Genomic DNA, 20670 nt, shown 5'->3' on the forward strand with positions numbered 1-20670 from the left:
TGCCTTGGCTAGTTGGCTACAAGCAATCCTTCAGTAATGCTGAAGATACATGAGCTCAGCGAAAAAGGTGCTGAGGAATAATCTGGTAACATGAGATTCATTGGCAGCATGTATGAACATGCCTTGCTGTCTTCAGGATTCCTTCTGGGAAATTATCTATGCAGAGCTTCTCTCTGCTTTCCCAGGACTGAGACTTGGGGAGTCATGGGATAAGATCTCTCTTGAGGGCCTTCTCTTCTCCAGTACCACATGGTTTGAATACATGAGGGGAAATGTCTTATGCCTGGCTCTACCTCTTAGGTAGGTGGCCGGTGCTATTTAAAATCTGCCACTTGTAAGTCCAAAAGCCCTCTGTGGAGGACTTGAATCACAGCAACATGTGATTGCACAGCACGAGATCCACTATCATCACTAAGGTCACTATGAAGAGGGTCAGCATCTTTGGAAGGACAGAGCGTTGTGCAACTAACCCCAACAAGAAGGCTGTCTGCCATGACACATATCACACTCCCACCTTTGCTGATGAGTTCTAACCAGAGCCACTTCTCAGTGTGCTACAGCCATCGTTTGGTGAACCTGAGTTCACTTGTGTTTTAGTTTTATGCAGATGACAATTTAACTGTCCTTTATTTCAGCTTCACAAAGAAGATGCAGTAAGGATTAGTGTTAGGCATTTAGACTTCATACTTTAAGTGACACACTGAAGACTCGTACCAAATTCCCCCTGAATTTCAGTGGGTATCAAACTCCCTTAGGCTCTTACAAAAATTTTCAGACGTGAGTCATCAGCTGACTTTCTTCGGGGATCATTTTCTACAGGTCCCTAAAGATACCTGTGCATCATTTTACAACCATTCCAACTTTTAGCAGGTTTTATGTTGTACTATAATACAACATAAAGTATCCTCCATCTACTTTGGCACAGAATGATATAAAATGTTCTACTGCTGCCCTGCACTTTCCACCTGCATTTACCCTCTTCAATCAGACAGTAATATTTTGCACCCAGAAAAGAAATTTATATTTCAAACCATTAAAGGAGTTCTGTTGTTTCCATTGGAAAAAAATGTGATAACAAATTCCAAGAAAATCTAATGCTCTTTAATTTGATCAAACTGATTTAAATTGCAGGGTATGGATTACTAGAGTAAGAATGAAAATAAACCAACATTGTGGGAGAAAACTACGGATAGAAATGTGCATCAAAAGTAAAGTAATCCTTATATGTGAGTGAGAAATCCTGAGCCCTAGAGTACAAGCAATGCAATGGTAATTGAAGTACTGTCCTTAGAGGGTTATGTTAAACATTCAAAGGCTATAGGTCAGTGAAGCTGTTACTTATCATCTGGTTAGCTGTCCGACACAGGCTGTTTAAGAAAGATCGTGAGCTAAGCCAATTTAAATTGAAGTGATTGATTTTCATTTAGCATTTGTCCACCACAGTTATCAGAAGTTGCAAAATTCATTTCAGAGTGACTTGAAAGGAACAGAATCGTATGTGTCCATATATATTTAGTGACATGAAGCAGCATTAATAACTCCATTACTCGTAATTGAATTAATTTTTTTAAGACTGTGTTTAAATTACATGAAGGCTGTGACACAAGCCATCAAAAAGCAGCACATTCAATATTAAAATTAAATGTTAAGGATGAGGGCATACCATTATGTCACACTGTTGGGGCACAAAACTCAAACGTATTGAGACATTCTAATTTATGGATGGATGTCAGCCTGAACTTAAAAATATACCAGGTTCTGGCAACATACAGCACAATCACTTCTTTTGCTAGGTAGAATTTTCCCCTTTATATAAAATATACAAATAGATGAAGATGGGAGGCATATGTTACTTGAAAGCACCCCATAAAGACATTAAAGCTGAGTTGTTCAGAAATTATTACTGAGTATGAAAACTCAGTTATTTTTAAATGCTAAGAACTCAAGTGTTTAATTTTTTGTTAATTCTTAATGGATCTATAGTTCTTTACGAACTACAGACATGCAAGAATTAATTCCAAAAATAATAAAAATCATTTTGAATTATGAAAGTACAACAAAAAGATTAGAAGCAATAAATTTAATTTTTCAGCCCTTTTTCTTCTTTTCCTCCCCACTATCCACCCCTAACATATAATTGTCATATTCAATAGCATGTGTGCTGTAGTCCTTCCCCAGCTTTTTATCTTCTTGTTTGTTCCTTGATTCTGAAAGAACTATGCAATGAATGTCAAGATAATAGAACAGCTCCCTCACCCCACTTTCTTTTTGGTAATATTGTATTAAAGCTAATGAGAGGATCTGCATGCATAAAATTATTGACATGTGCAACTGTTTTCAGTCTTTAGACATTCTTTTGTATTGGTGCACTGACAGTGTCTGGGTAGCGGTACTTGAGCATGCTCTGAGCTCAGTTAACTACAGTAAAGCACAAGCTCATAATACATCCATCTTACGTGATCAACCCACCTTGAGCTCTGGGCTGCCACAGCTACTTAGAGGCAACACTAATACCTTGAAAGTGGTACATAACCTCTCACTTTCTGAAAATAGTCTTTTCAAAATAAGTTTTTATAAGTCTTTCCTGTTTAGAGAATTAGAGTAAAGAAGTAAAGAAAAACTAGCCCACTTCCCTTTTCAGTAAGTGTTTTGAACCTGTCTTCTCATACTGTCATCAAGTTTCCTATCCCAGCTCTTCTCCAGTTCCTGGTCAGTTGGTTTCCATCACCAGGTGTCTTTGTTGCCATAAATTATTTGTACTGACCTCCTCCAAATGGCAATTAAATCATGGTGTAAATCTGTGTAAACATGCCAGATCTCTATTGAAGAATTTTAGGATCTTTTATTTCTATAGCAATGGAGAATCCTATCTCAATTAAACTATATCATTGATAATAAACTTTCTGAGCATGCGAGCTGAAGCGACTAATGCATCATTTCTGCTCCAAGTAAAGTCTTACTATTTAAATGTTGTCTAAAAGCAAACTCAAAGGGGTAAGGACACAAAGCCAAAGAAAATTCTTTGCTGATTCTGAGTGAGCAACTACGGAGCTTTTCATCCACTCTTACTGTGTGCGTTACCTACAGCATGGTTTCAAATGGTTTTAATTCCTCTTTCTTATCTGTGATTCATAGGAGTCTTTGGCAGGTATGTGTTTTTATGGGATGCCTCTGTGTGGTAGTGCAATAGCTAACACATCTCTATGTATGGAAGACAGAATGCAACTTATTGCAGAAACAGAAAAAGTTGTGGATAACAGTTTAAAGAGGCAACACAATACCCAAGAAAGAATTTATGAAAGATGTTTCAGATTGTTTGGTGTGCATCTCCACTGACAGAGGTCCCTACAGCATAACAGCTGCTTTGTACGGTCTAGCTTTGGGTGAGCCAAGCAATGGATTTCCCTCTCCTTCCCAGGCAAAACTGTTTTATTCCTTGTGGCAGTCACTTATCAGTGAGTCTTCCCTGATACTAAGCCGAATTTCTCCCCTTCCTAAATCCAGCAGCTGTACCTTTCTCTCTAGACCAAAACATCTCAAACCATTCTTGTTTGTTGTGAACACTTTAAGAGCAGACTTTTCTAACTAAATAGTTGATATCTTACAGTATTTGCATCCTACTTGTAAAGCCGGACACAGCATGGCCTGGCATGCTCAGCAAGAAACAGGGTTTCCACTGTCGCTGACAGAGACCTTAAAACAAGAGGCCTCCTCAGCTCTTGGCTCCGTTTCTATAAATCTGATTAATCTTGTAAATAATCATCTGTAAATAAATGAAAGACCTGTAGAAATTTATAGTGCAGCCTGAATCTACACAAAATTCAAATGCCAGGACTCTGTCACAGCACTTTCTCTTCTTGCCTAGTTTATATGCTCAATCCATAATTTAATATTTCCTCCTGCATACAGTACTTCGGTAAACATCAAAGCAGAGTTACTGGGATTTATTACATAGTTACATAGTTGTAACTGTGCATAGTTATACGTCTGTCCATTCTGGCTGTCCTACAGTAATTTGTTTAAAAATAAAAATAAAAAAGGAAAAAAAGAAGGCCTGAACATTTACTCAAAGAAATTGTGAAAGATAAAAATGAAAATGTTTCTTCTTGAGATCTGTATGTGTCTGTATGGCCACAGGCACATAGCAACATGTGCTGCTCTTTTGTTAAACGTAAATGTAATAGGAATCTGCAAATCTAAGATTTCCATTTAAAAAATAATCTAGATAAACAGCATATTTAATAAATACAGATACACATACCTGTCAACATATATGGAGATATACATGTATATTATGTAGAAGTGTAGTCTATGTGCACTGTGTTTTTTTCATTTTCATCAAATTTTGCCAAGGAACCGTGATGCCTCTGTGCATATAAATACATCTACAGCTATTGGCATGCACACACTATATATATGTATATATATATATGTGCAACTTCATACAGAAATATATATATGTGTGTAAATTGTGTGAATGCAAATATAAGATAGGCCATATGTCCCAAAAGTCCCAAAAGAGCATCTGATGTTGATGTGTAGACACTGTGTTAAGGACCTTCCTAATTAATAACCCAGATTAAAACCTCTTGGCAATCAATTAAGATTAATGACAGAAGTCATTCTCTATCCCCCTACACCCGCATCTCGGGCTGTGAAAACCCTGGGTCGTGAAACTTTAATCCTGTTATCTGCTGCCTTCTCTATCTGAAAAGCCTACAGATTAACCCAGCAGACATTATCGAATTTACAACCAGCCGCTCGGACAGCTGCCCTACTTTCAGCAGTTAATGGAAAAGGAACTAATCTGGTTAAGAGCATAGGACTAGTTCATAAATCTGGACACACAAGACAGTTAAAACTGTCACATCTCTTCTTGAGAGCAGCAACTGAATTAACCTGCCAGCTTTCTTGCTTTTCCTTGAAGGTAGTCAGTCTTTCTGCAAACTGGACTAATGAGATATTCAACATTAACATAAACTACATCAGACTCCACTGTACATAAAGACTATACCCAAGTTGGGAGTTGCATTTTATGACTGAGCTTGGTTAGATATATACTGCCCTCTCTTCAAAGCTTGGAAGCCAGGTAGCGATTAAATGTAATTGCTTTTGCTGCAATGCACTCCATTAAAAGATGCTTTGAGGAATTAAGAAAACAAATGTGTTTTTTCTCTTTTGAATCATGCTCAATGAAATGAACAGTTATTGACAAAAACTGAACTGCCAAATGAAATGTTTGCTTCTTCATATAGCATGGGTGAAGAAAAAAAGAACTGTAATGCTCTTCAGGGTAGCAGAGACGGTATTTGACAGCTGTAACAAATTCACACTCCACCCAGAAAAGATTGACTTTTTCTTTCTTAATAGGCATTATCCCCGTGCAGCCAGCACAGCTCGAATAACCACGATGCCCAGTATGGTATATTTGGTGCATTTTAAGGGGCCTAAAACACTCAGCTAGCAGATAGCTGTTTGTAAACTAATAAAGACAGCAAGAATTCCTCTGGCTGCACAGCCTGGTGGCAGCTCAGGTTTTTAAAACGCTCTTTTAAAACACTGCATAGATGCACAAAGGTACATCCCATGCTCTAGGTTGATGGCACTTCCATCACGACCTTTTACCCGACCATGTAACGTACTGTTTTCTAACAGAAACAGTGACAACTTATGCGAAGCAGCACACTCACCAGCACAATACCGACTCCAAAGACCTGTGCAAGGTCTGTTAGAGCTGCTTTGTCCGTTTTACTCTGTGGGACTACCAGTCAAACTGGTAAAAATGTCATGACCTCAGGACTGACATGTAGATTGTTTTAACACTATTTCATTCATACAAGCGTTCATCCTCTTGCTAATGACTTCTGAAGGCTCATTTTAAACAGAGCAACAGCGTTCATCTGCACAAAGGCAGGGAATGAAAAAAGTGACTGCCTATGTATACTGAAAAAATCCCACACCATCAGAACTTGTATCTGTCCACACGTTGCACTTTCAATAAAGGTGCCTACTGCAGCTTTCATTCACCAAGAGGTAGGGAATCCAGCGACTAACATATTACTTAACTTAAACCACTCTGGCTAGGATGGAGCACCTGAGAGGTAAACTCACTGGACCCTGCTGGATGGGAGCCTACAGTCCAATTTAACGAAGTGAAGCTGTGATACCCATTTATGTCAAGCATCCTTTTGGAGGAATTTCTACTATCTGGATGTATTAACTGCATAATATTCTTCTGGGTCTTCAGCAGAAGGAAATGCTAAAAAATAATAATTCAAAATCATGCTTAGCTCTTAGCTATTACTTGCCATTTGAACAAAAGAGACAGGTGTCCTCTCCAAAAGCACACAGGGTTAGGAGCTGAGGTACAGAACGCTTATGACTCTTCCTTGTGTGCAGGCCAAGAGAAGAAGACTCTTTTTCTGAAATTTACTTCAGTGCTCACCAGGATGCATTCTTTTATGTTGGAGACCAGCCTCTGAATTCTGTCTGAATTCAGTCTGAATAGGGCAGTTTGAAGTGGATACTCTTAAAAAAATGTTGTCTTCCACTTCCTTTAATGGTGAAATGAAGCACAGGACATTTTTATGGTAATCTGGGTCTATTTTGGAAGTTTAAAAAAACCCTTAGGTTCAAGTTTTGCTCTCAGGTCTGTAAAGACAAATTCCCACTTAAAGTAAGGGCAGAATGGAATATTTTGGCAGAAATCATTTAAGAAAAAGACGTGCTCTTTAGTTGCCTTTTAATTTCATGCACTTCTTAACATTGCAGCAATTCAGAAGATCTGAGATAAACATAAACTTTGCTACATAAATAAAATAATACTTAAGTTCTCTTTTAAAAATCTCACTCAATATTTTCTTCAGCATAATCATTTCCATGTTCCACTAAATTATGCTATACTATATTATCATTGAACAAGGAGCAACTCTCCAGTGAACTGTCTTATGTTGTAATACAAATTACTGCTGAGTGCAGTTTGATTTAAAAACACRTTTTAAACCAAAAATTGCCCTAATTGTAAGTAGCTGCAGTCATCTTTCTCTAACTGTGACTTTTTATTTCTCTATATCATTCCAACAATTTGCAGTTGTTTCAATGATTAAAAAAGAAACCAGATCACCTTCATTTTCTTGACCTCCTTGAGGAGGAGGACCTCCTTGGAAAATGGCCACACTGTTTATAGTTTTTAGAGCTTACAAGAATAAACCGACAAATCCTGCTATCACCAGTCTCATTCCTGTTTTCTGTTATTCTTTAGCAAGCAAACATTCATAACTGAGTTATAAAAAACTAGGCTAGCAATAGGAGTGCTGACAGACTGGCAGATCCAGTGCAATGTAAGATGATGAACTGTCTATAGGACCCCGTTAAAGCATTTTGTGTAACTGAAAGTTAGGGTACTCCTAGGCACTGCCGTTAGTCTTCTTTTCCAAAATACTCAGTTTTCTCTCGGACAGTGGAAGGTTGGGTGCACCTACAGCCACAGACTTCCAACACTTACTATTCCACTCTACAATTGACAATCTGAGCTAACGATTTAGTAGTTTCTGCCTGTAACTAATGTAGGAATTACTGAACAAACTACAAAAGGAAAAATAACATGTGCCTCATCTAAGAGAGGAAAATACTCTGAAGGTGTTTTGAACTGTAAATTGTGTGATGCTAACAGAGTGACATGACAGAATACAATTCCTTTGTATAATATGGAGATGCTCACAAAGGAACATTTCATAAAAATACATGCCTATGTTAATTCTGCAGACTTTATTATAAATTCTTCTTTAAAGGGTGTAAATGCTAGCAGGTTTAAAAATAAAAAATGCAAAAACATCTTAATTTTAGGCTGTATTGTAACATTAAAAAAAAGCTGAAGGTATTCTACAGTTCTACGATGGAAATTCTAGAATTACCTATAGATTTCTTCCTTTTATTGGCCATATATATTTGCATCCTGACTGTGCAAAACCTTAAACTGAGTGCCATAGGCTTGTGGGTTTAAGAGATATTTGTACGCATAAATGTACACAGAATCAGAATCTCAGCCAGTATCAAACTGTGCAAAGCAACAAGGTCATATAAAGAACTCAAAAAACTCTAAAGATTAACTTCAGGTGCTAATCTGTGAATCAAAAAAAAAAAAAAGGAAGAATTTAGATAAAAGAACAGGACCCGAACACTCACATGGCAAACCTGTGCCAAGTTTCCTTCTCACACGGTAGCAAACTCCATGGAACAGGAGTTTCAGTACAGAAACAATGGCAGACACTCCTCTGCAATGCCACAGGAACAGYGCACACATTCAGCTCTGCTTCCTAGCTGAACCATAGCACTGTGGTCTGAAGGTTACCATAACCTCAGATAAAACCAAGACACCCTTGGACAGTTAAGTGGTTTATCAAGCAACCTGAAAAGTGCAGTGCTTCATTCTTCTTTACCCCTTTAATAAAAAAGGGAAGAAATTGTAAATTAGAGTATGAATGCATGGTAATGCATCATTTATAAATTATCTTGTTAGTGCAGAAAACAAAACATTGCTTTGAAAACAAAACAATCTACTGATGCGGATTCCCTTATGTTTGATGGGAGCCCTTCAAAAGAGTTCATGGCTTAATGGAGGCTGTTTATGTGGGGACTTCGATCTGTACCTGCTGTCCCCTGTCACTCCCTGGAAACTTGGCGGCAGATGTTGCAGCGTTAAGTTGTCTCTGAAGTGGCTCTCTGTCCCCATCTCCCCACCACAACAGAGTCAAACTATATTAGATCTCTTTATTTGTGCCTGAGGCATGTTTGGGAGCGCAGCTGGGTCCACCCCCACTCTACCTTTAGTGTTTCAGCCCCCAGGCGGCAAATGTGAGACCAAAACTGTTCTGCCACTCTTAACTACATCTGCTGACAATCCAGCAGCCTCGCTGCAGGCTGCTGAGGACCTGTGCCTCTGCTCTAAACAGATGTCAGCGACAACCTGCTAGCTCACACCTGTACAAGCTTCCCTAACCTCACGGATTGCTAGCTGAAAAATTTATGACTCGGAGGAGTTCCATCCACAATCAAAGCTTCTTGACTCAGCTGCGTGCAGCCCTCAAACTGGGCCACCCTCGGCATTATCTGGCAACATAGAAAAGGTGGGAAAGAGGAGGAAGAAAAAGCTCTCTCTGCTTTGATACTTCATGCCTACATTTCAATTACTTGATCAAGGACTTGAATTCAGTGGTGAATACTTCTACAAATGGGAACTGCCAAGTTCCTAAGCAATAAAAAAAAACCTGTGACTACTGTTTACCATGACAATGCTTCCAGTGTAAGTGCTTGCATGCATGTCTCACCGTGCACACACGTGATTGCTTATCTGTTTACTGACTTAAATCCACAAGGGGTACTGCAAGGGATCTGTACCCAGCAAGTTATGAATAAGTAAGAAGATTTTTTGCCAAGATATAAAACACTCTCAGCCAGACAGAAATTGCATTCTTATAGAGCTATAGGTCACATGTTTATTCATCAGTACAAATTCTACTTCTCTTTTCAATGAGGATTACTGAGATACTTCTGTCCTCTGGTTTTCATAAACCAAGGTGTTGGTCAATGTCTTCCTGTGACGCCCAGACAAAACAGATGTCTGACTTCTCAGTGGTTCAGGAAAGCCTTCCATCGCCAGCAATTTTTACAGAAACTACCTGGCTTAATGGTCACAAACCCTCAAAACAGAGCTTGACCAACAATTTTTAGTCATTCAGTTACCATTTCATCCATGTTACTATTATACACTCAATTTACTTGTTAAACTGTGATGTACTGTCTATTTTGCATGTAGAATTACTAATTCTGCTGGGTAACGTTTCATCAATGCAAACAGTAAGTAACCTGCAAACACAACTAGAATGTCAATATTTCACAACCATATGCAGAGTATGCTCCCTATTTCTAGCAYTGCACTTTGTCATTCTGCTCCTTCCAACACTTGCTCTATCTTGTCCCAAATAAATCTCACCCTTTCTTCCTTTAGAACAGTACTAAACTTCATCCTACTCACCAAGAAAACAATCTAAACACTAGTTACCTCTCATTCTCTCAAAGGTAACTCCTTCCCTTTAGCTGCTCTAATCCTCATACATCATTTTTATGGTGTATGTTGCAAAAATAGTGTTCTGGCACACTGTTTCAATAGCATTAATCCAATTTCTTTGAGCTCTTCTCCTGGCCTTCTGTTTTCTTTGCYATCACATTCCTCACTTTCATTGCCCTGCAGTTCAGAGCAGACRCTGAGCAGGTAGAGAATTCACAGTCCAGTGTCAAGCTTCTGTATATTATGCAGGGAGAGACGAGGAGGAGAGAAAAGGGACACTTCTTTGAGTTGGGTACCACAGGGGGACAAAGATGAACATCACAAACAATAGGAACCGCATCTTACTGATGCCACGCAGGGAGAGAGGCTGCAGGGCTCCAGTGGCAAGAGGGAAGGGGATCTAAGGAGAGCATCCCCATCAAACTATGACTGGGAAGAGCAATTCTGATTCTTCATATCAGCATCACACATCTCCCAGAAACAGCTGATGCTCAGCTGCTGGGCTAGATCCTCARTGAATGTAAGCTGGCATAGCCCGACTCTTCAACAGAGTTCTTCTGCCTTACAGTGTCCGAGAACCTGATCTGTCATGCCCGTCTGGGGCCAGTTTACTGAGAGAATGTTGATGTCTCACTTAGAGGAAATAGTTTGCTCCTAAGTCTCTTCGGTGTGTCATAAACAGGAAGCTGAATGGTTCTAGTAGATTTGAAATACCTTAATGATAAATCAGTTTCCAGAGTAAATGCAATAGTTTAAAGTAATGCTTTCTTAAGGTGCAATACCAGAAATAAATGATCTAGCATTACCGTAAAAGGTCCAAATAATAACTATTCCTGCTGCTTCCCAACCATAGCAGTCTTTGTAGTGGAGGTCACTTTTTCATGGGTTCCACTACCCTATGGAAGAAAGGACTGGAAAACAAGTTCCCTCACTTCTTCCTGTGAATGCTGCATTTGGTGTGTATTTTTTTTACCTTTTCTTTGCTTTTTTACTGTTTTCTTTTTCAAAGGCTCTGTGAATATTGAGCAACAGGAAGCAACATGCATGGAAGTTATCAATGGTCACTTAAATTGGATGTATTTTTAGGGTTCTGATTGCCAGACTCTACTCTTATAAACAGCTGGATTTAAGAAAGAATAGCAAATTTGTTACAGAGAGGTTAGTCTGCATGAAATCTGAACTRTGTTTTTGTCGTCCAACTGCAAACAAACAGAATACTTACAAAATTCTTCATTATACTTTCAGGAGATCAGTGTTTCTGCAGCATTTCTTGTCTGGTGCAATACCTCTTTCAGTGCACTTTTTCCCCAAAGCATTGTTTTTCTTCTTGTATCATTCTTTTGACTTCATGGCTTGTTTTAGTTAAGCTCATGGAATTATCAATGCTCACCTGCTGTTAAAGCCTTGCTGTAACGAGCCCCTTTTTGCCCACCCTAGCTGGTACAATTACAAAACACAAACCTCATCTCCTTGCTGTGGTCGCATCAAAGAGACTCTGTCATACTGTCGTCGTAACAGCGCCCACAGTGCATCAAGTCGACCCTGTGGCAACAGAGCAACAGGACATTCAGTATTATAAAATCAATCATTTGAAAGTCCACCACATCCTAAGTTATTGTTCAAGGAGATCCATGGAGAAATCTACTGGTATAACTGAACACCAGTTCCTTAGAGCCAGGTGAGCAAAGCATAAACTTAGACTTTATCACCTTACCGCACAGCGGGCTTATGCAGTCTTTCCCATTAGTGAACGCAAGGTACTTTTCTCTACCTCCACTGAGAGCTGAGTGGCTGTGAGCTGCCCCATGTTTATTTCTGAGTGATCTTAAAGTAACACGTTTGTTTGCCAATACTTTGAGATGAATTGCCACACGTCCATCTAGGATTTCTCCCACAGAAATGTAAGTGTTTTTACAGCCTGGATAAAGCAAATTCATCATTCACAGGAAGCCTTGGACCTGCTAGGCACATGGCCTATAGCTGATATGTGCTGTACAGTCAGTCCAGCCTGTACCGAATGCATCAGATTTACTGTGAGTGCTCAGACTGCCTGTGCAGAACATGTGCAGCAGCTCCGATGCTTGTCAGAAGCATCCCACTCAGCACGGATGGGTGCTTCAGGACACTTTGGTGTTAAGAAAGGACATATAGGAATTTGTGAAGACAGAATGGCCTTATCCATACTCTTAGCTAAACCTGTCTATTTTCTGCCTTTATATATTTAAAGAAAGGTGTTTATGGCCCCATCTTCAGTTTTTGAGAGAAGCTTATTATGTTACGCTTGTTATGGGTTATGCTCGTTATGGGTTTGCAAGTGTCTCATAGCATCTTCAGAGGAAAATGTCTTTATTTTATACCATTTGTTATGTTTCACTTAATCAGAATTTTGCATTCTGCTGCTTTATATTATTTTCTTCCTTTCTTGATTGGTAATGTGGACACAGGTTGAAAACTTAGTAAATTGCTACAAACTCTGTACAGAGAGCTCTATGCTTAATTAGATATACACTGAGATAGACCAAATGCCTATAAATACAAATATAAATATATTTTGATTCTGTTACTGTAAGACATGTCCCTTTCTGTGGAAAGATAACAGAATGTGGTACCTAATGCTGAAGTACAGCATTTAGGGCTAAAAAGTGCTCCAGCTGTTTGTCCTGAGTTGGGAATTTACTTCGAAAACTGCTTGAATGGGAATACTTGAGAAATACGGTACAGTTCATCACGCATGAGACTGGTAAGGCAGACAAAATCCTGCCTTTTGTACAAAGTTATATTGTACCAAAGACTAGATTACCTTAATTGGTGTGTACCACTTCTCCTGAATGACTGGTGAGGTAGGCTTTGGTTTAGGTGGTTTAGGATGAAAAGGTTCTTCTGCTTCTTCTGGGAGCTTCACCACAGCATTTTTTGCTTTTTCTAATCTAGCCCCTTCTTCAGTAGATCCTTTATCACCCCAGCGAACCTAAGAAAAGCCAGAGTACAGACATAAATACACTGTATGCAAAGGATAAGGAAATTATGGTAAATAACAGAAGTAGCTGAAAAAATTTTAAATTTGGAAGAAATTCTAAATACTAATAATGAACAAGAGAGAAACATTGAGGAAAATGTTTACTCTTCCTGTTTTACTGTGAGCATTCTTAGACACATTTGTAAATATGAGTGGCTGTCTCTCAGCAGCAAAAAGTCAAGAGAAATGCTGAAAAATTCTAACATGCATCGCCTGGGATGTATAAGAGACAGGAAATCCGAAAAGTMTTCCATTATTAGTGATGTAAAAATATCATTTCTAGTTCTGATTTATCCTAAAATACCAGACCTTAATCTGACACTAATGAAAGCTTAGGCTTTAGCCAGCCTAGATTTCTGAACACTGTATGTTTGTTGAGATTCCCAATTTAGATAGCAATACTTCAGCAAGATTTAACAGAAACTCCTTGAAGGTGTTCAGAGGTTTTGAAGTAGTTCTGCAAGAAGATACATACTGGAGAGAAGGCAGATGAAGTGGTCTAAGCTGCATAATAAGTAAATGTCTAACATGTAACAACGTGTATTTTATCACTGCCACAAAGGATATAAAATACATACAAATAGTTCAAAGGGAAAGGAAACCTGGATTATTGCTGTTGGTGAGACAAGCACATATTTCTACTTCCATAAAAAGTTGTACTGACTATGCTGTAAGGAGAAAATACAGAAAAAAACTTCYATCCAAGATAGATTGTTTGTCTTACTACAGTAATCCTATTTCTTCTTGGGACTTGAAACATTGTGCAGCAACTTGAACAAGTATGTTTGCTGTATTCTGCAAACAAACGAACCTAGACAAGACTGTTATTTACTCATCCAGAAAGAGCATCTAAAAGCTATGGCTGGAGTTTGAAAGTTCTTAGTAAAACCAACCTGGATTATTTTCAGTGCAAGACTTTCTAAATCATGCCATCTGCTAAAATCTAGCCTGTAAGGAAGACCTGATAYACCTAAAGCCAGGAAATTAAATTCTGACATTACATCTTGGGTAAATGTGTCATGCTGATGAGTCATGAAACTGTTATTGGAAAATTATTCACTGCTCATGGTGCCAGCCAACCATTACTGCAGAATGCCACCAACATTCTAGTTTTTTTCAGGGACCTCCAGACTAGAAGTTCCAGGCATAAAAAGGGAAGAATCAAAATCAGAAAAAACAGAGAAGATGATTGACTGATCTTCCACCTTGGGGAAAGAATTAAGAGCACCACTGCACACTGCTTGATTACAAAGTTCTATCTTGCCAACTGCCAGTTCAAGCACCAGAAAAGTAGACAGAAATACAGTGGGATGCAACAACTCTCCCACTGCAAAGGGGCACAAAGTCATTTTGCTGCCCAGGAAAAAGACACACTCCTTGTCTTCCCTCTGGTGCCTGGAGGGAGAAGACTGCTCCAGGTCCTGCTAGGAACACTTCATAATGTGCTGGGATAACTATGCCATGGAATGGCAGAAAGAAGCAGCCTGCTTTCTTCATCCTCATCAGCTTCACATGCAGAATGTGCTGGTATGGTGGGTGAGGAAAATACATAGGCAAGTCACTGTCTGGCCCCCTTCAGACAAATAAAATGCCTTGGAGGAAAATCATGTCATTTCATCACCATCACCAAGTGTCGTTTACCACTGCAACCTCAGTGCAGAAAATGAGAATACCAAAGTACAACAGAGCTTTATTTGGTCTGTAATAGTATACCTCACCTTGGTAAAATACAGACCATCCTTTCTTAGGAAGGGAATTGTTTTTAACCTTTCTGTTATTTTGAATCATACTGTTCAGCTTGCTCAGTGATTTTTTTTTTCTCCCTGGGGAATCTTCTTTCTGCAATATTAGAATGGGCTTTCATGTCCAAGTAGACCCTGCTGAGTCATTAAAATGCATCTGTATCTTTCACTGTGATCAATGGTACTTTTACAGTGTTTTTTATGAGGTTGTTAAAATGTATTTTAAACACTGTTAAAATCATTTAGAGATAGATGGTGGATTCCTTACTGAAAAAATGACCTTCTCTTTCAGATTAAAGTGGCTTCACCCAGAAGAAACTGGAATTTGTGGAGTCTGACAATACAACTTTGATATTAAAACTTAACAGTCTGTAATGGGTGGGGTCTAGTAATGGCATCATAAACCTTTAAAGCAATGCCAAAAGACGGATCTAAGAAGACTGAGCAACACTAGCTAAATTATTCTGGACTGTCATGGGGGTGAGGGGTGGGGAGCGGGGGTGAAACTAGGCAGGAGTGAATGAAGTTGCCCCAAAAAAGAATATAGCATGCAAACTGAAGTAGGACAGGAATGATAAGAATAAGTTTACTGGCTCGTTCTCTCCTTTCCTCTATCTAAGGAAACTGCCAGAAGAATCAAGCCGCCAGAAGAATGACAGAGCACAGAGCAGCAATAAAAAGTAGCCAACTGAGTGAATGACCACATGAATTGAAAACTGCAAAAAAACATAAAGGACTAGACCAGTGAGTTGTTCTTTGGCCACAGCACAGAAATTGCTACATATTTATCGTCAAGTAAGGAATAACTTCTCTTTGACCTGCTAACCTTCATCATTGTGTAAGAAAGTTCTTGTTTTCTCTGTCTTTTCTACACTTGCTCTGCCCTGATTCACGAAAGGAGCAACATACTCTCTTAAGCCAGTGAAAGATATAAGGTCTGATGTTGCTTAATCCAGAAGAGCTGGAAAYGGACAATTAAGCCAGCAGTTTGCTCAGCCACACTGTTACAAATACTACTGGACAGAGGTGAAGCTTCATATTTAGGGAGTAAGAAGTGGAGCCCAGCTCTGAAAATTGCTGAATACTCTCAGGTCCCAGAGAAGGACAGAGACCCAGCTCCACAGAACAAGGTGCCTTTCAAGAATCCAGCTCTAACAGCACCATGTTTGTGTTCTCAACAATTTCGAATGGTTTACATCTTTAGCCTGTCCAAATTCTAACTATAGATGAAAATGTTTTCTAACCTAAATATTTCTTTTCCTCTCTTCTTTGAAGAGGAAATACTGTATTTTCACCATGTGATAAACATGCATTTTCTCATGAGTACTGATAATATTTGTGTTCATTGGGTATCTATCAGTTTTCTGTTCCACTGGGCAGGATCCCATTTCAAAACTGTAATTATTTAAACCCTGGAATCCCTTCTGGAAGCTCATGATGGCTCCTGTTAAGAATCCAGGCTTATAATTCTTTATGTTGGAAAGCATTTTCTAGTTTGCATCTGAAAAGCACTGCACAAAATGGTTTCTTTTTTTAAAAGCCGAGGCTCTTCTAAATTAGCAATTCTGAAATGCTGAAGGAGACGCATATAAACAGGACAGCCTTAAACTTGCACACACATTCTTCTTCTACGTTTGAAAAGAGCTCAGGCAAAGCTGGTTCTTAGGCCCATATATTTACTTAATGTTTGATCAAGATATGTCAATAAGGCTTAGATGGGTATTTCAGAGACAGTTTCCTAGATTAAAGTTAAAACACACAGAAAACTGCTTTGCAAATTCCGTAAAGGCTGACTTGACTATAAAATCTGACATAAGGACATGCCCATAAGGATGCACATTTTTCATTCTGTTTTAATTAACATGATGCTATCATGTCTCTTCAAAGACAGGCACTGTTGTCGCTGTGAGTTCCTTTGGGATCAAGCCTCTCCTTAGCGTCACCATTGTCAGCGCATTTGGCTGGCCCACAGTTGGAGGACTTATGTTTCACTGTAATTTCTTCCAAAACATTCCGAAAAGGCTCTCACTCTCTCTTTCTCATTAGCTTGATGGAAAGAGCATGCCTTCATGCATCTATTTAAAGTTCCAGTCAAATGGAACTACTGAAAGCTGTCCTTTCATAACCGAGGTCAGAATTATTCGATATGGTAAAAATTTTACAAGGCTTATGTCACTGGGAAAGAAGCAAACATTATACCATTGTATTTCCAGTACACTTTAAAAGTCTTTGTTTCCACCATCTGCAGCCTCAGAAATCTTGTGCTTTAGTGAACTAGCATGTCCACAGAGTACAAACCTCCATTCTTTTAATTCCTCCAACTCCTCGTCCACCATAGTAGGAAGCATCCACTGTGGGCCATTTCTTGGTAGGCAAGGGATCTTCTTCTTCTTCCTGTCCATAAATTCAGATATGTTTACTTTAAAAAGAGATACTTTTTTTCTTTTTTTTCTCTAAGTGTCTATCTAATATATGGTTTCATTAGAGTTCACAGAGAAAAGGTTTCCCCATCTTAGGTGCAAAGGACCAGATTTTTAGGTTCCCCAAGTGTTTGCCAGTTTCCAAACAAAATCTAGTCATGTTTGAAAATCCTTCTACATTTTTGGGCATGGAAAAACACTGGTGGCAACCACTGTGAAAGTCCAAATGGGGACTCCAGCTATGTATTCTACTGATCATAATTCATGTCTTGTCCTTTTCCTTTCCACTAATAAAAACAAGCAAAACTCACAGAAGGAGAAGGATTTTCAGAAGCTTTCTCTACAGAAAATATATTGCCTTCAAAGAGCCCGATTATCAGCCCTAGTCATTTGGATTCAGCAGACGGTGCTCAGCAGATCGGCAGATAAAGGTTACACAGCCAGTCACTGTTTCCTAAGCCAACCTTTGTCAAACTTGCTCTTGGCTGCCTCTGCTCAGTGAAGTACCTTATCATGGACTTAACTTTCAGAATAAGCTCGAATGCATTCAAGTGGTTGACTAAATCAAAACCAAGAGGAAAGAATACTGAAGACATCAGAACATCCTCTTATACATTATTGCCCATAAAAGGTAGAAAAATTTCCCTGTGTTTGGAATATCAAAGCTGCGGGAAAACCCTGAAACAAGTCATTTGATGATATGAACTATCATACAAGAAGTACCCCATCTCTCTGCTTTCACTGCAGATTGGGAAACTTAATGTTAAACTGTTTTGGGATAAAGCCCCCAAATATTTCTCTGGATATGGGCTTAAGTTACTTGACTCATACTGCACTGACTCATGCTGCACTGAGACAGGACAGAGATTTGGACTTTGACCATCCAAAAGTYTCAGCTTAAGGCTTCCCACTGGTTTGTTCTTCCTTCTTTTAGCAGCTAGGACAAAGAGATGGATTTGCAGAACACAGGAAAGCAAAGGGGAATGGTATCATGTAACCAACGTGGTCCGTGGAGCACCACCATACTGTACCTCTTTTGGAGCTGACGGAGGCGGAGGAGGATCTTTGATGACCTAAAAAAGCCAGACATACAAAAGCATAAGTAACTGCATCGACAGCATCAAAAAGCCGACAGAAAATTTTAAGTGCACTGTTTCTGTCTGAGTCCTCCACATCTGTTTGCAAACTGGCAGCCACTGCTGCCAAGTCCCTTGGGTATTGATTATCAAGGCCTTCTGGAAATTAACACCACCCTTCTGATAGAAAATAAAATCAATTGACTGACAGACACTCTCTGGGCAGACGTGTCTGCCCCTTTGCTTCCTGACCGGATAAGATTCAGTCATTCTAAGTAATTGCCAGTGATGAAATCCTATGGAGTTAATTAGCAAGCCTGGGAGGAAAAGCAACCCAAGGTCTATGTGAGGTCTTGAGTAATCTTGGGCCAAGATGCCTGCTTCCTTGTGCCGTGCTGCTGAAGAATTTCTGGCCCAGTGACAAGTGTGAAATGCCTACTGGTAGCTCAGGCTTCACCTCTAGACGTCCAGATCATTTCCGTAGATCTCACATTTCAGATAATAATTTAAATACATAGCTCCTTGACTGTTCAGTGTGCAGTGTCTACATGAGGGAGTTACATTCACAAGGCTTCTTAAACTGTTACTGGAGAAGGACAGCTTCTGTTAGGGTAATTCACTTAAACCTTACCCCCAGCCATAAGACTGCTTGGCTACCAACTGAAATTACCTCTTTATGTGACTAAAAAAAAAAAGACAAAAGTAAGTTCTCTGTTGGATAATTGAGGCCCTGCATTTGTGCTGCATGAAGTGCTTGTAATTTTGCTTTAGGTTAGCCTAACTTCTAACAAGCTACAGAATATATAAAGCACATTTAGGTCATTTAAACTTCTCCCTCCGATTTCTTCCTGTTCTCTTCCTCACGTACCTATTGTGAATCCTAGGGAGTTCCCTGGATACTGATGAACAACAGTAAAGGGAGAGGAAGAGGAAGGCAACGACCYTCTTAAAGGATGATGATAAAAACTGAAAGCACAGGTATTGTTCCACAAGACAAACAGGTTAGTAAAGCTAAAAAAGAAGCCCTTCAGTTTTTTAAGAGTCTTTTTTCGTATGTATTATGTAAAAATGACCGAAAAAATACCCCAGGAAGATAAAACAGTCTAGTTCTGCTGGGCCTACAAACCCAACTAAAGTTGTCCCCAATGACAGATACTTTAAATTTCCTACTATAAGAGTAAATACCTTAATTGAAATATATTTTCTTCATTCTCTGCTATTAATTACAGTACTTTCATTTACTCTACTACTGCCTATAAATAATGTCATTGCACAGATGCCTAGCATCATACATAAAAGAATCATCTTTTTGTTGACCAATACTCAAGAGTTTTCTTTCTTGATTAACATTTCAAGTCACAGTGGCACCAAAAATAGTTACTGTTAATATAAGCTATGTACTTTTAACCCTGGATACAGGAATTACATCAAATAAGACAAATAAGTAATGGCACCTTTGGAAATATTTTTCCACAGTACTACAGGTTTTAAGATATTAAATTGTTTATTAAGCTCGGAGTACTTTCAGTGGATTGGAAAATCAATTATCTATTTTAACTAGACACCTCTTTCATGCCAGGACCTTACAAAAACATGTTAAAAATATTTTTATTTAAGTATTTCTGAGTATTTTTTCTTCTCACCCATCAAGAATTTTCAGAATACTTAATAGAAATCAACTATTTAATTAGTTGAGCTTTCCTGAAAGCCAGACTGGAATTACTGCCTTAACTTTACAGAAACTAAAACATAGAGGGATCATGGAACAGATTCTGAGAGATATTTGGGTGCTGAGCAAGATTTTCAAAAGATCTTTAATTCTCACTGAAAACAATTAAAAGACTGGAAACAGTAAAAGCTACTTTCAGTCTAAGGTTCGCATTATCTTATGTATTTAATTCTCATCCTTCTTTCCCCTCTGCCTGTCTCTAACCATTATCTCAAAATACGTATTTTGTCGCCAAGACTGTAAGCTGTATGAGGAGAAAAAGCCAAGCTAGGTTGCAGACTTGTACAAATACATCTTTAACAATGATATTACTCCACTTTCTATAGCTCTATGATTCTTATATCCTGGAATCTCTCCTGAGCGAAGACGACTTTGGATAATAAACTTTATGATGTATGCTAAAGCTTGCTTGGGCCTAATGCCTATCAATTTTGACAGAATCAAAATTTCTACCCCAATGAATCAAGAAAAATACCACTTGTTGACCTCACTGGGCTTCATAAGCCATAACTGAGTGGAAGTTTTTGTCTTACTGCCTTAGCAAAGGATCCAATCCCATGCCAGCTGCTAAACTCCCTGAAGTTATAGGGTAAACTTGATTTGAAGCTAACCGATACATTA

General features: G+C 38.8%; 1 protein-coding gene across 2 annotated transcripts in view; it reads right to left on the reverse strand.

Moving 5' to 3' along the window:
* Positions 1-20670, reverse strand: part of ANTXR2 (ANTXR cell adhesion molecule 2) — a 122718-nt gene that overhangs the window by 39639 nt on the left and 62409 nt on the right. For both annotated transcript variants that reach the window (XM_026081624.1, XM_026081622.1), the window contains 4 exons: positions 18276-18317; positions 17123-17218; positions 12867-13034; positions 11528-11608 (listed from right to left, as the gene is read on the reverse strand). In XM_026081624.1, coding sequence (XP_025937409.1) covers positions 11528-11608; positions 12867-13034; positions 17123-17218; positions 18276-18317 — 387 coding nt within the window. The remainder of the gene's footprint in view (positions 1-11527; positions 11609-12866; positions 13035-17122; positions 17219-18275; positions 18318-20670) is intronic.

Source organism: Apteryx rowi, unplaced genomic scaffold (assembly GCF_003343035.1).
Source record: "Apteryx rowi isolate R43461 unplaced genomic scaffold, aptRow1 scaffold_557, whole genome shotgun sequence".
NCBI lineage: Eukaryota > Metazoa > Chordata > Aves > Apterygiformes > Apterygidae > Apteryx > Apteryx rowi.